The sequence below is a fragment of the Numida meleagris genome, chromosome 4 (genome assembly GCF_002078875.1).
Source record: "Numida meleagris isolate 19003 breed g44 Domestic line chromosome 4, NumMel1.0, whole genome shotgun sequence".
In the NCBI taxonomy this organism is placed as follows: domain Eukaryota; kingdom Metazoa; phylum Chordata; class Aves; order Galliformes; family Numididae; genus Numida; species Numida meleagris.
Window position 1 is genome coordinate 74232954 of NC_034412.1, and position 15743 is coordinate 74248696.

At 38.8% G+C, this 15743-nt stretch overlaps 1 protein-coding gene across 1 annotated transcript in view; it reads right to left on the bottom strand.

Moving 5' to 3' along the window:
* Positions 1-14583, bottom strand: part of GRXCR1 (glutaredoxin and cysteine rich domain containing 1) — a 38454-nt gene extending 23871 nt beyond the window's left edge. The window contains exon 1 of the mRNA XM_021395936.1: positions 10735-14583. Coding sequence (XP_021251611.1) covers positions 10735-11181 — 447 coding nt within the window. The 5' untranslated portion in view covers positions 11182-14583. The remainder of the gene's footprint in view (positions 1-10734) is intronic.

Sequence of the window (15743 nt, forward strand, 5' to 3'; positions counted from 1 at the left end):
GCCACATCATTCAGTATAAGTGCTGAAAAGGAAACCCTTCAAGTTATAGTGCCTAGTTCTGTATTAGTTTTGAGTGATGAAGGACTTAAATCATAGAATCACAGAATCATAGAATTAGCTAGGTTGGAAAAGACCTACAAGATCATCCAGTCCAACCATCCACCTACCACCAACAACCCCACTAAACTATGTCTCCCAACGCTATATCTAAATGTTTCTTGAACACCTCCAGGGACGGTGACTCAACCACCTCCCTGGGCAGCCCGTTCCAGTGCCTGACCACTCTTTCAAAAAACCAGTATTTCCTAATGTCCAGCCTAAATCTCCCCTGGCGCAACTTGAGGCCATTCCCCCTCGTCCTGTCACTAGTTACAAGAGAGAAGAGGCCGACCCCCAGCTCACTACAACCTCCCTTCAGGTAGTTATAGAGAGCGATGAGGTCTCCCCTGAGCATCCTCTTCTCCAGACTGAAATTAATTAATGTAATTAGAACTATGCTCTCAGCTATCTCCTAGTTACTTAATAATATCTAGATCTTTGAAACTTCAAATTCTGAGTAGCTAATTGCTAGTTAAACACTCAAACTTCATTACTTTAAATTAAAGATACAACTGCACTGCACGCATATGGTGTTTTATTCCTTTTCTAATGTGATGGATTCCAAAAAGAAAGGTAGAGAGCTGGAAACTTTCATGCAGACAGAGAAGCAGCTCCTAGACAGCATATGTAAACTGGCCCTGCCCTGGAATAACCTGTACTGTTGTTGCCAGCTTGGATGTACAAAAAGGAGCAGATGACTCATCCGCTATTTCTGTGCGAGCAAAAAAGAATCATCTCAGCAGTGCACAATTATAGACCATGCTGCTGGAAAAACCTAAGCTGTAGGATTTTCTGGCATTTTTAACCAGATAGATAAAATGTCTGAAAATCAGAATGTGACAGGCTGTATGCTTCCTACCAGTTCCTCCACCTGTTAGGCAAAAAATCTGCTGATGTAGTTATAATGTATATATATCACTTCAGCAGTTGGAGTAAATGTTTTACTAGGGACAATGTGAGCAACTTAATGCTCCAGTCTGAGACAGGACTCGGGCCATATATATTTTTTAATAAATTGTAAATTGTTACTCTTCTCCTATTATAATATTCATTTAATAATACATGTGTTGTGGATAAAGAATATTAATGTAAATGCAGTTGCTGAGATAATTTAACTATCTATCTGCTTTACTTTTGGAGCAACGTTTCAATGTCCCCTTATTAATTCAATGTCCCCCTGATATTAATCAATCCCCTGCATCAAATACATTTATATATATATAATCAGTAACAACACTTATTCTAACATCAGTGTCTCTTATTACTTCAAAAGCAAATTGCTAGAGCTACTGTGGATGAAATTACCTGTTGGAAGAAACTATATGGTTAGACTGTTCCGAGTCAGTGGCAGCAAAATAAAAGAGATAATGTCACCTGTATGCAGCTGCAAATATTGAGCTGTAAGACTACCCTTTCAGTCCACAGTATCTCTCATGAAGATTTATGAGAACATTATGAACCAAGGAAGTTGTTACAAGCCTGACCATCCAGCAGCTACAAAAGCCATCACCTCTGCTGTAAAATTTCACAGGCATTTACACAAACAATCTCTTTTCTGAACAAATAGTTTAGCAGCGGTCATCTTTTTAAAATCTTCACAAAAATATAAGTTTATGACTTGGAGGGGCTGAGTAGGTGGTTAAATTTTAGGATGACAGCAGGATTTAGAAGAGCAATCAGACTTCTCCAGTGCATGCTTGGAGATACGATTAAAGTCATTGGCCCACACGTGAAAAGGGATGCTCTCCAGAAGCAGATTAAGACTTCCTATATGTGGAAGGAAGTCTACCACTAATGGTTAAAACCTCTCATTGTCACTGCTGCTATCAGTCTGTCTCTTGTGATGTTTTGCACTTGAATTAAATGCTTCACAGCTGCCTGCATGGCCAGAAGGGAGAGTCCTTGCCATTTAGGAAGTGAGCAGGCAGGAGGAGAACCTTTTATTTTAAAGGCTGTAACTGCAGCAGCAGGTGTAGAAACAGACTGCTTTCTTCGCTACAGAAGTTTCACATGGAAATAGATATTTATTAAGTAATATTGCATGACTCTTGTCTGTTTTTAATATTTTTAAACTTCACACCAGGCACCAACCCCAAAGAAATATTTCTTTGCCTTTGCATCAACATTAAGTGATTTGTCAGTGCAGGAGAGAACACTGCATTTAACTTTACATTTGTGGGAATATCGGCCAGTAAGTTTTCCCATGTTTCTTTCCGACGAGGGGAGAATGAGCAAGTTTGCATGTGGTGTTTCTGTTTTATAGAAGACATACTGTTTTGACATTATTGATGGATAGTGTCTCCAGACACGGTTCCAAAGAAAAATTGTATTGTTTGTTAAAATTATTTTCCAAAATTTGTACTAGCAATGCAGATGTCTTTTCTGTCATCTTTCTTGTCATGTGTGAAATGAGTCTCTACCTCACTGACTCCAGCTGCTCATCTGTGACCATTTCTGTTGCTTTATATGATGGAGGACATAAAGACATTCTGTGGCAGCCTCTCCAGAATATAACTGTGCTGAGTAAAAGCACAAGTCTGCCTCTTTGGCTGGAAAGGTGTATTTTTTTCCTACCTGTTTTCCAAATCACCAGCCTGTCCTAAATACTATTTACATTATGAGATTTAGAAGATTTTAGTAAGATTTTACTTTTGTGCTTTGTACTACCTAGTATGGATGTTGCAGAAATGGGAAATGTCTTCATGCATGAAAGTCATACTCTTCTCTCTGACTGCAAATTACATTATAAAGCACATTTTATTGCGCTTAAGCTAAAAATTTATGGGTTGTCAAAGATTGCACTCACAGGTTAAAACTCCAGGCAGAAAAAGCAACACCTCTAACCATTTAGTTGTTCCAAACTGCTAATAGTGTACCTCATGCTGGTATAATGTGTAATAAACTGTCAGCAGTACCAGACAAATGTCAGAGCAGGATGTTGGCCTACCAGAACAGTCCAGCAAATGTTATCTAAAAATAATGCATTACTTCATTTATTCTCCCTTAAGAAAGGAGGTAGTCCTTAATGACACCTACATGACAATTGAGTCAGCAGCAGGTGACTCCTGAAATGTGTTTTTGGGCAACTGCTAGAACAGTTTTACTGGATCACTGTAACAGGAAAACCTGTACGACACATGTACATTTAGGTTTGTCTAACTAGATTTTGCAAGTGTCAATTTTGCAAAACTTAATGAAGAACTCAAGCAGTTCTGGGTTATGTGAACCATGGGGAATTGTATCATTAATTTGCTAACAGGTATAATGACTTGTGGCATTAAATGAAAAGCTTTAGTATGTGACTGCAGAACCACACCAGCAAGGCAAATAAAATTCCTCACTCTTTGAAACTAACATTTTTGGGAAAAAAGGAGATATGTTCTATCCTCATTATTACCATATTTTTGCAGTTGCTCAGCTGTGTGATGATGCAAACTAGTGACAAATTGGCCCAACGCAGCAAAATATTTCCTTACATGATTGCAAATGTAACTAAAATATACCTCATCTGAGACAATCAGGTGCAATGAAGACCCTTAAATATCTGGTTGCAAGGTAACTTATTTGCATGCCACCATCAGCAGGGAATGTACAAAACTGATACTGGTTATTAAGCATAATAGGATGGTTCACATTTGTAGATAATTTTATTTCTGCTTGCAACTTTAAATGTTCCTCAAACTTCATCTATTCTGTGTCAAAGAAATGCAAATATTCAGGGACAAGAGGAAGCAACAAATGAGGTAGCAAGAATCCTGTTGTAGCACAGCAAAGAAAGAGTAGAAGCTCAAACTTTTCTTGATGTCCCTACTTCTAAGAATACTTTTAATTTTATCCTAATTGTTTTCCAGAGCTGTTGATTTGAGCTTCACAGCTAGAAAGGTGAAAAGTTATTGTGCTGATTAATGATTAAAACTAACCAGTTCATCTCTTTAATCTTTGTAAGAAACAAATTTCTTACTACTTGAATAAGTAGAATTTCTGCACTAGTGTCCTAAGAGTTCTTTTGACTGGCTTTTTACTTAACATCACTTCTTTCCAGTCATCAGTACGGCCAATTTAAAGAAAGGCAAAGCATTTTCCATGTTCATTCAAAAGCTGAGCACACTACCTTCTCAACCAGCTCCACAAAGTGCACCATGTAATAATAGCAGAGAAGAACATGGGTTTGGCCCCAGTGTTCATCTAATGTGCCAGGTCATTGACCAGACATAATTAAAACTACGAAGATGGGAAGCATATATGGCATTTTCCCCTTAACTGTCTCAGGTTATGACTCTTCAGCTCAGAGAATGTCCCAAGGCCAGCATGCTTAGGAATCCTGCAAAGTACAGCCAGGAGGCATCATGTTCCATTTGGCATTCATGTTCATTGCCAGAGAGCAAGCACACTAATTTGTTATTTCAGAAAGAAAGCATACAGAGGAGTGGCAGAACATCGTTGTTTGCAGTCTTTTGAATCATGTCTACCTGCATTCGATCTCCTCTCTGCCTCTGGTTTCTAACAAGCAAGTTGCAGGTTACAGGCTTTTCTAGTATGCTTCCATGTTAAAGCAATGTCATCACGCTATAATGCTTAAGTGTGAAGAATAAAGAAACAGGAATCAAGCATGATGCTGAAGTACGGTATTTGGGATGGCAAGCTGAAAGTCAGCATGCCTGACCCCCACTCCTGCGCCAGTAACTTATTCATGCTATCTTGTGACTGCCTCACTCAAAGCCCAACTCCCACCACTGCCTCCTGCAAAAAAGTTCTGTAACAAAGCAGCATCTGCTTATGTACATTTCGTGTAGGATCAGATCCACTGCACATGCTCAGAGGACACCTACTGCATCAAGACCTGTAGGTGAGGCAGGCAAAGGAACGCCTGTTTTGTGGTTCACACAGGCTGTGTAGGAGGGAGCTGTCAAGTCCTGTCAATGATGAGATGCAGTGGTACATGGCCAAGGCAGATAGATCATTAGTCAAATTTTCATTTAATAAAAGGCTTTTACTGCCTTTCAGACAAGGTGGTTTAGAAAATCAGTTCTGGATTAAGTCCTTCAGAAGCCTATTGTTTTTTGTTTGTTTGCTTCGTTGGGTTTTTTTGAATCTATACCTGAAGTCTTCATTTGCTCTACTGTTGCATGTATGTATTCCATCAATAAACTTCCTGCAATAAATATAACTGCAGTATAAGCTTAGCTTCTTTGCTCTCTCCTTTGTTATGCAAAGGAAAAGGCCAGGGGATGAGGCTTATTAATAAATCACTCTGTTTGGGAAAGTAGCCACATAGTGTATGCTTCACAGAGAGAACAATATAACTCTGTTCTCCTTCACAGCCCAGGGCAATATCTATCTCTGCTTTTTCCTATGGGCTGCCAGATCTGCCAGGATCTTGGGCCCTCAGACTGGGGTCAGCCTGAGGCAACTCTGTTTAGTGTCAGACAACTGTTAGAAGCTGCTTTCTCATCAGCAAAAAGGAGAAGCTGCAAAGCGTAGAACAATCTTCTCACTGCTGTCTGCATCTTGCTCCTGACAGAGCCTGGCTATACTTGAGACTCAAACGTTAAGGGTGTTCACAGTCCATGCTGGGGATCATGTCATTTCAGCTTGTCTCAGGGAAGATCAAGACAACTCAGAGCAAGAGTAATATTGAGGCCACACAGTGTGCTGGCAGGTTGGACTGACATCCAAGATGTGCTAATCAGACTGCTAGCATAAAAGCCTAGCAACTTTTTTCAATTATTGATTCAGTCTTGAAGGGGTGACAAATATAACCACGGATTTGTTGTTTAACTTCCCAATGCTGAGTATATTGGAAAATCAAGACTCCTCTTACCTACATTTTTCCTAAAAAGAGACAGCTTAATCTTTTTGGACTCAAAGCCTGTACCTCACTGTCAGAGGTTTAGGTAGTTTTCTTCTTTGTGAGATCATTGCTTTTGTTGCTGTCTCTCGTTTTATTTTCTCTGTGATTTGGTGTTAGCCAGCCCTTCTGGTTTTATAAGCTCTGCATGTCCTGCGGTATATTCATTGTTCCAGGTCACTCATAAGCAAAGAGAGATGACTATGAATCTAACCACTTCAGAAGCTCTCACCGTCCTAACAAAATTAACTCTTTCCCATTTCTTTCTCTAAATATTAATAAGTTTTATCTTGCTGAGTATTGACTTGCACTTTGAAAACCCTAAATGTTAGCTCTGCCTGAGGTACTGCACTGGAAAATATCCAGTGCAAACTTAACCAAACTTCCAGCGCAACTTAACCAAATGCATTATGTCTCTCTTCTCCCACATCCCTTCTGATGCAATGTTCACAAAGGCATTAATCAGGTTTGTTAACCAGGCCTGCCCTTTCATAATAGATGTCAGCAGGCCCAGCCTGAGTGTGAGATCTGTAGCTAATTTAGCAAAAAGAGACCTTTCAGAGTACACTGGAAGGCCAGCAAAGTGTATAAGCATGAGATTGGAGGAAGAGACCCATGCTGAAATGTGAGAATGAGGGAGACCTGCATGAAACCTTTGGCTGAGCTCCATTGCTGTGCACACTGGGTGGGAAACCAGCTCTGGCATGAAATGATCATTGCACTACTTAGTAGTGCCAGGCAACTCAAGGATTTTTGCTTGACATTTATTTCAAGGAAACAAGAATAATTTGTTTTACTTTTCTACAGGATAATACAGGATGCATCCGTCATGCATCATATTTTAGATTTAAGTTAAATATTTTAAAAAAAAAAAATTAGTAATGTGCTGAAGACAATTATTTTAGATATGCAGAGAAGGTGTTTATGGGAGCAATTAGCAGGTCAATCTCCCAGCTCCAGAGCTGCTAGACCTGTCAATTTCAATGTTTCAGCAGGAGATAATTTCACTTATGTTGAGAGTGTGTGTGAGCAGGGAGAGCAAGAGCTCTTGTTCCTTTCCATTATTCAGTTCTTTGAACCACACATATTTCTCATGGGTAAAGTACTTCCAACCATTTAATGACTGCAACCTGTGAGAATGAGCTGCCCCTCAGGTCTCATATAAGGTGTATGTGGAGGCCACATGAGCATGATGATGGGCTGGATTTGGTGTTGGGATGGGCTGAGCTCTGGATGAGATAGGCTGTACACTGGGAGCCGCAGCGGCCTGGCCCTTCAGAAGATGCCTGCCACAGAAATGTTCTCCTTGTGGTATCTGCCCCTGCGATGAAAAAGCTGGGGAGGTTGCCACAGAAACTGTGATTCTCAGAAGGTAATTCGGGTTGGTTTCTTCCCACCTTTCTGGCCCTAGTATGGCCTGCTTTGGAACTGAGTGGACACCCCATGTGCATGCTGCTCTGCCCTATGCCGTGGAGACATCTCACTGTCAGGGACACAGGGTGGTTGTTGGACAGGCCAGTGTGTTGCACCTAGTTTATCTTCTTATGGAACAGAAGAAATCAGGTATCTGGTTGTGCTGGTGATGGAAGTGCTCAGTACATAGTTGTAGGAATACATAGCTGAGGATGTACATCTACTTGACAGTAGACATTCTTACTCAGGACAGGCTTGTATCAAAGAATAACAACAAAATTTCCTTCTAGAAATATTTCCTGTAGTGCATACTTCACACTACTCACATTCCCAAGAACTCCAGAAGATGTGAGGCTTTTTGGATAAGACTGTTGTGGGGAGGAGGTGTCTGAACTAATTCTGTAGAAAGACTGTAGTTAGCAGTTGTGGAAAAATTATTCAAAAAGACAGCTATTCCATGGAATATTAAAAATACATAAGAGTGCTTTTATCACAGGTATACTATAATTTTTTCTGAATATCAGACATCTAAGGTCTTGATTGCATGACTTAACAAAGCACAGTTAATGAATTCTTGTTTATCCCTAGATTATCTGAACTAAGTGCCTCTCCTCTACTACATGAATAATTGGGGATTTTGGATAATGGGATAGTAGAGGGACTTGCAGATGTAATTTGAAGAATCATAATAATGAGGGTTTTTTTGAGGTTTTCTGAAGCATCTTTTCATGGTCACAAGACACACATACTCAGTATTTGCCTTCTTGCATGCACGTTTTAGTTAATAAGTGATCCATTAAATACTAAATAAGTGCTTGCATTCAAGAATTTATCAGTACTCAGGATTTAGGACTGTCAAGATGAGCATACCATGAGATTCCAAGTACCTGCTTTGACTCTGACTCTGAGAAATGTATAACAAGGTGATCTACTGCCAAATCAACAAAAGGGCAGAGACTAGCTTTTCTCATGGATAAGAGATTCCATATACATCTTATCTATTTTTACACATAAAGTGCTGTTAGCCCAAGGGAAGTGAAATGTAACTGCAGGTGGCCTCACATAATCGAGAAGTAAATTCAGGAAAGTGCCCAGATGAAGAGATTTTTTTTCATTTATATCTTCCAACATAGATGTTTCTATCTTATTGAATCTTTGAATGCAGAACTATTGTTGCCCTTTAAGTGGTATTACTGCACAATTAATTGTCTGGAACATACTTACAGAAAACTAGAAATTACCCTACAACATCATCCTGAAAGTCATTGCTCATTTGTAACTAGATGGAGTATTATCTTATTTCACATCAGGATTGGGCCATTCCCAGTCAGCCTCAAAGACAAACTTTGTGTTTTGCTTTCCTCTAACTGGCTCACAATATGACTGAAAAGATATGCAAACAATTGTTTTCAGTAGACTTCAAACTTTATCTGTGGGGAAACTGGAACTTATTTGTGTCAAAGCCTTAAATCCTTAAAAAGTTCTCTGCATCATTGAATATATCTCTTTGATCCAGCAGATGCTTGAGGTAAGATTATACAGTTAGTTCTAGGAATCAGACATCTAGATCTGCCTAAGCAAGAAGCTATTCTTCTCCCGACACACTTTCATCGTCTGCTTTCAAAATCTGTGTTCTTTTGGCTTATGAAGTGCTTGTAGCACAGATTTAAAGTCTAATTAACTGCTGTATGAAGAACGGTTGTTAATTTCCATCTAGGTTAATTTTCCCAGTTTCAATATATTGTAAAATTCTACAAATTAAAGGTCCTTATCACCTTTTAAATTATTAACTTACCAGTTCTAATTATGGACTCCTATGGTTGACTTAGCTACATATCATTTTCAGAAACTATCAGATAGATATGACTACTCTTAAGCCTTCCTTTATTCTGGCAAAACATCTCATAGAAATAGTGCTGATCTGCTAGGAATAAAACTTAATTGCTATCCAATTATATTAACTTCAGTCCCTGAACCTTCCAGTCTAGAACTGGAGATAGAAACTGCAAGACAAGAGAGATGCTAATTAAGGTGTAAATGTCTGCAGATGGTTCAATTTATTTTGTTGATTCAGATTTCTTAGCTTGGTGTCAGTGATGCAGCAGAAGGAAAAATTTATGCAGCAATGAAGCTGGTGGTGAGGTGAGATAGTGTACTCTGTAGCAAAACAGCATGGAATGGGATTTAGAATCAGGGTTGGAGAACACAGACATGCCCCAGTTAAGACTTCCTAGCTTATACCTAATTAGAGATGTCCTCAGTGAGTTTGTAGTCTTCAAAGAGTACGTAGAGAGAAAGCAAGCTATGTGACTGCTTTGTGATAAACACAAGCATTACAACTGTTTCATCCTTGAAACAGCCATCTCCCAAAGAAACCTCAGTATGGACAAAAACACTGAGTACAGCACAGAGGGTAAGTTCATACTCAGTAGCGAGAGAATGTCAGTCAGCAGCCATTCCTGAAGTATTACGAAATGACAATTTCAAAGTAACAGAGAACTTTTAGAATGTTTCATTTTAATACAAAACAGCAATCATTACTATTATCGATCTTCATATTTTTAAAGCTGCATACATTTCTTTTTTAAATAATGCACTGAAGTAAACTATAGGCAATTCAAATTGAGCAGCATAATTCTGGGTTGTAACAGACTTTAGAGTTTGTTTGCATACCTGTTGTTCTTCCGTTTGAATATTAATGATTTAAGGACCCGAATATTATATGTAGATAATTGTTACATGTGAAGTAACATTTTTAGAACTTTATCTTGATTTTTTTTTCTGAGATCTGCCTTTCTCTAGCTAAGGCGTCAATGTGGCATATACTGTTTCAAATACAGATATTCTGCTCCTTCAATAAAGTGAATGGAAAACAGGCATTAATAAAAGAGACCTCCGACTAAGATTTCATTCCTCTGAAATTTTCATGTGGGAAAACAGTCATTGTTGCCATCCTGCATCCAATTTGATCTATTTCTCAGATTAAACACAATGGAATTTACAAGTATACATATTTACACTGCAAACTCATTAGAACTAATATAGCAGGAACGGAAACACAACACATCCCCATACAGATCAACTCTACAGATATCTGCTTAATTCTTCTGTTTCATTCCTGTTTCTGACATGGGAAGCGCAACATACATAGTGCTAGTCATCATATTTTAGGTCAATTTTGAAAGAAAAATTTCACAGGGTGAAGAGCCCCTGCATGCAAGAGCAGCCAGTGGACTGCAAGGGGGATAAGGCAGAATTGAATTCAGAGTCAGAGGAATCATCAGTGAGAAAGCTCTGGACAAAGGAAAATGACAATGTGAGGAGCTGAAAGAGACAGATACTGGGCTTGCAGCCAGTTAAACTGCATCACTTACCTGAAATACTTTTGAGAAGTTGTCAAAGAGGGCTTGACCAGCACTGACTTTGTGCTTGACACCTCTGACTGTGCCATTTTTGCTGAGAATGTTGACTCGCTTTGTACCAAAACCCTTCTCTTTCGTGGCTCGGACTAAAATGAGCAAGTCATCCTGTTCATTTTCATTTTCATCGCACTCAGAGCCACCATGCCCATTCTGCTGGCCCTCCACCTCGCTCAGCCGGCTGGTCTGGTCAGTCTCCGAGCTGCTGGTGTACTCAGAGTCCAGTGAGTCAACAGCCTCCCCGTCAGCATAGACCTCCTTCAGCACCCGGCCACTGTGTGAGGATGCCACGCGGAACCGCACTTTCCTTGACAGCCTCTCACTTTCTGCCTTCACCTCACCCTTAAATGTTGTCTCTTCCACTGATATAAGTAGTTTGCATTGTTCCAGGGTGGTGCCCATCGAGTCTGCCAGTGTGTCACGCTTAACAACAATACCAGCACTGTATTCTTCTGATGAGGATTCTCATATTAAGCCAGAGAGGATTCCCAAGAACCTACGCTGCTATTCAGCAGTTAATAATGAATGTGTTTGTGCTATGGTTACCTTTAAACTAAAACCTGTAAAATGATATCATCAATTAAATATTAAAGAGCCATTGTGTAGTTCTTAGCACTAAGGAAGAAAGGGAGAAATTATATTCTTTGAATAAAAAGTCAGACCTATGCATGATAAACCCAGTAACGGACATTCCAGGAATTTGTGTAAATGCAATTTTTGTTTGCTGAAGAATGCAAAAAGGAAGAAAGAGTTTTCCACAAGATATGCAGAGCCATGGCTGTTCATGCACATTGCACCTGAGGTGAAAATTGTGATCCTCAGCACCGAAGAGGAGTTGGTGATGGAAACACCTTTCATCGCTACATTTGATTCACCTATCAGCCATACCTCAGTCACCAAAGTTTCCTTTTTATGTAAGCTTACAGTGATTAGGAATGGAGCCATGAGTTAGTGTTTTGAGATGCTGGCCTTTTCACAGACTGACAGAGCAGCAGAGAAGCAATTAGTCACTATTTGTTACAGAATAATACCATGATATTAAACAGAACTTAGCCACTGCTATTATCACACAGTTACCAAGGTGTCTGTTCTATTTTCTTGTTTTTTCAAAGGGCTGCACCAAGGGAACGTGAACAAAGGAACAAGAGAAAACTAATTAATTGTGGCAACAAGGGGTAAATAAAGAAGCGAAGGATTAGGTGGATTCCATGGTAAGGGAAGCAAATTCCCCCACCACAACAAATCATAAGCAGAGCTTGGTGCAATATTGGGCACCCTACTATAGGTGTGTATATAGTATATATACTATAGAAACTTCAGGTTTCTGGATATCTATTCAATATATTGTAGTAGAACATTTGAACATAAAGCATGGAGATCCCTGCTTACGGTGCTTTACTTTCACTCTCTCCATTTGAAGTAAACTGCATAACATCAAGTGCTAGAGCACTATCAAGAACCACATTCCTTTCCCACTTTCCTGGCAAATGTTCCCTATGCACTCTCTATAGCTCCATTTTCTCTCTAGACTCATGAATAATGAATGGCATCCTGAAGCCTGAGCCCCTCTAACAGGTATAGGCAAGAAATGAGTCCCTAGATGCTCATCTATCCCAGAATGATAACACATGAGCAGCTGCAGAGCTTCAGGCATCTGAGGAGGCTTTCTGGACAAGATTTTGGAAATGTGGGCTCCAATCATTCAGCAATTAGGTGGTGTTTATTGCAGCTTTCTTTTGAAAAAGAGACATGAGATGCTACACTTCAGTCCAAAATCACACTTCTTGTGAATAAGTTATGAAACTACTTGTTTTTCATCTGTAGAACAGGAACACAATTCATTAGTGGCACTTTCTAGCATTAGTAATTGCCACATTTCTTTCAAAAAGGAAAAGTCACTATATTATCATCTATACCTATTTTGCTGTATTATCAACTGTACTATCAAATACATTAGTTTGCTACATTATTAACTAATACTATTAACACGGAAAAAAAAAATAATAAGTTACTGGAGTTAAAATTAACTTGTATTCATCTTTCAGAGAATACAAATGGTCAGTACTAATATCGCATACAGATACCTCCTAAAATTCATTTTATGTGGATGGAGTGAGTCATACTTATTGTAATATAGCTTCTTGCCCACAGGAGCTTTGATAGCAAATACTATTCATTATTACTAAAAACTGACTTTGAATTATGAGCATTTTGTAATTGAATGATTATTTCAAAATATCTTTTACACAATTACACAAATAGGGCCAGAAGGTATCTAAATAAAACACTGAGCCTGTTGCCTACTCCAAAACTGGCTGTACCGTAGTATGATATGATTAGCTGAGTGATCTCCTCTTAGAAATCTGCTGAATTTATCTTCTTTTTACTACTCTTTTTTAAAATTAAATAAAATATGTGTGCTTTGCTATGAATTGCCACAAATTAAGAAATCTGAGCTTTCATAAGAGAACCATTTTGCAAAACATATTTATAATATTTTTAATCTTCTCTAAATGATGCTATGTATTTTTTAACATAGAAACCACTTTATTCTATTTGCAGGCATTGGGAAAGCAGATTTAATGATATCTAAGTGATTTAAAAAGTTAATGTAGCATTGAAGAAATGTAGAATTAATATGTACAACATTTTAAAACTACTTCAAATACTGTTAATAACTTGTTCTCTGCTAGTAGGAAATTGGCTCATCACTTAGTTTCATGGCACTTCCATTATTCACTGGAAAATGCTTTCGTGTCTGGTTAGGAGAAAAAAAAACAACTGTATGCAGGATTTTCTCTAACGGAAAGCAGTTGAGCACAGTGGAGAATGCCCCTTGACAGAGGCAACTACACACACAAGGTTTCATCTTGACATTCCAGCTGTGTATCTTCTCTGAGCAAATGTGACTTTTGGAGTCAAGTGCACATAGCCAGCAGGAAACAGATTACAGACTCTAAACTGATTATATTCATGACATAAGACATCTGAGAGTTCAAAGAACTGAAATGCACATTTGTACCATCTGTGGATGCGTGCTCTCGACAAACACAGAAAGGATAGCATTTGACTAAGCATCCCTGTCTCTCCCATACAATTAAATTTGTTCACTCCTCTAACAAATGCTGACACTAACCCCACTTATCCACTTTGATGATGCATCCTGCCAACTGACATATTTGTGCTTCTCATTTTCTAGCTTCTCTCAACAAAGTTACGCTCATTCAAGGAGTCATTTCTTTTGAAAAAACAGCGCAGCAAGATTTGGTACTAATGAGAGATTTCTTTCTTGTAACTATGAATCTTCTTGAAATATTTTGTTATTGTATCTTTTTGTTTCTTCTTGGCTTATTCTTAATCTTCAGGTATTGGGACAGGATGACCAGTAAACGTAAATGTAAAGACAAAACACATGGAGAAAAACTTGGGATTTCTCCTGAATATGGAAGCACTGTGTAGCAGAAATGCTAAGTCACAGCTTGAACCAGTGATTGAGCGCCTGGTGGGAAGGCAGGGCCAACCCAGGGGAGCTCAGGTGCATGCAATGTACCTAAGAGACTGGAAGGGACTGAGCCAGGATCCACCCCTTCCCAGACCTCATTTAAGTGTTGGCAGTGGAGGCAAGGTTATCTTGCTAGAGATCCCTGTGTACCTTGGGTCTTCTGAAGGTAAGTAGCTTCTTTCCTTTATTTATGTGCCCACAGCTGTTGCATTTGAGCATGTCCTCACTAGCTGCAGCCTAGGACCTTGCTACTCTGCTGTCATTGCTTTGCTTTCCATTGCATTACATGCTGTAACTGTAGGTCCTGCCGTTGTGTACACACTGCATCCATTCTTGGGCTCTGGAGAAGGAAGGAGTGACAAGTAACCACACAAGTCCATTAGCTTGATGTTGCTGCAAGTAATATCCTTTCCAGTAAAATCCTCACACTTAATCATGCATAACTTCATCAGTAAATGGGAAGAAATGAAGAAGATGGTGTTTCTGTTAGTTATTGACATACCTCTTTACATGAGGTTCAGGAAATTGCCCTGGAGAAACCCTGGTGGAGAGGTGCTAACTGGTGCCACTTGAAAGATAGAAATCTCCTCCTAGACAGAATTCTGAGAATCCTCTGCATCTCATAAGCAGCAGGCAATCCACTGCATCTTACATGAGAGTAGCGAGACGCTAACTTATTAGTTTAGCTTAAGTATATACCCTTTAAATTACTGGAATTAAATTAGGTGAGCCAAATTATTTGAGGATGAATCACATTATGTGAAAAATTAGACTTATAATTGTATCAGAATGTAAGGAAAGAACAGAAGAGAGTAAAACAAAACACTAGTCTCGTGTATAACCCTGACAATTTCTTTAGTATGTAGGTGACACCTAGCTGTTAGAGTTCATCATTTGTATATATCTATATTTATATGTATGCTTTTATTTCATCATTTTATGAAAGCAGGGACTTCATTTCTGTAGGTCTGGAGTACTACCAGCCTCACCTCAGGAAAGGATCACACACCTGTGAGATTTAACTGTAGTAAAATATTTGAAAGATAATCTAGCCACTTGAATAAGCATTTCTGCATTTTGTTGAAGAAATGTAGACCACAGAGTAGACTATCTGAAACTGGTGTAAAAATGGACTGCGCAACAATCCCATTGACTGGAGATTAAACAGGAGGTCAAAGTAATAAACAGCTGCTAGAATGGGTAATATTAATACACAAATTAAATTAAAAATGAATCAGGAAAATGAGACTTGGAAGAAAACAGAGGCCTTAAAAATAAACTAGACTAAAAAGAATAAATGCCTTCGTAATTTCTGAACATATGGTAATTTCAATAGAACAGCTTAACTTGAGACAAAATGCCATACTCTGTTGGTGCACAGTTTAAATGAGGCCATTTTGCATTATGATCTTGGAGGTTACTAAGTATATATGGCAAATCTGTAGCTTGATCTGATACTATT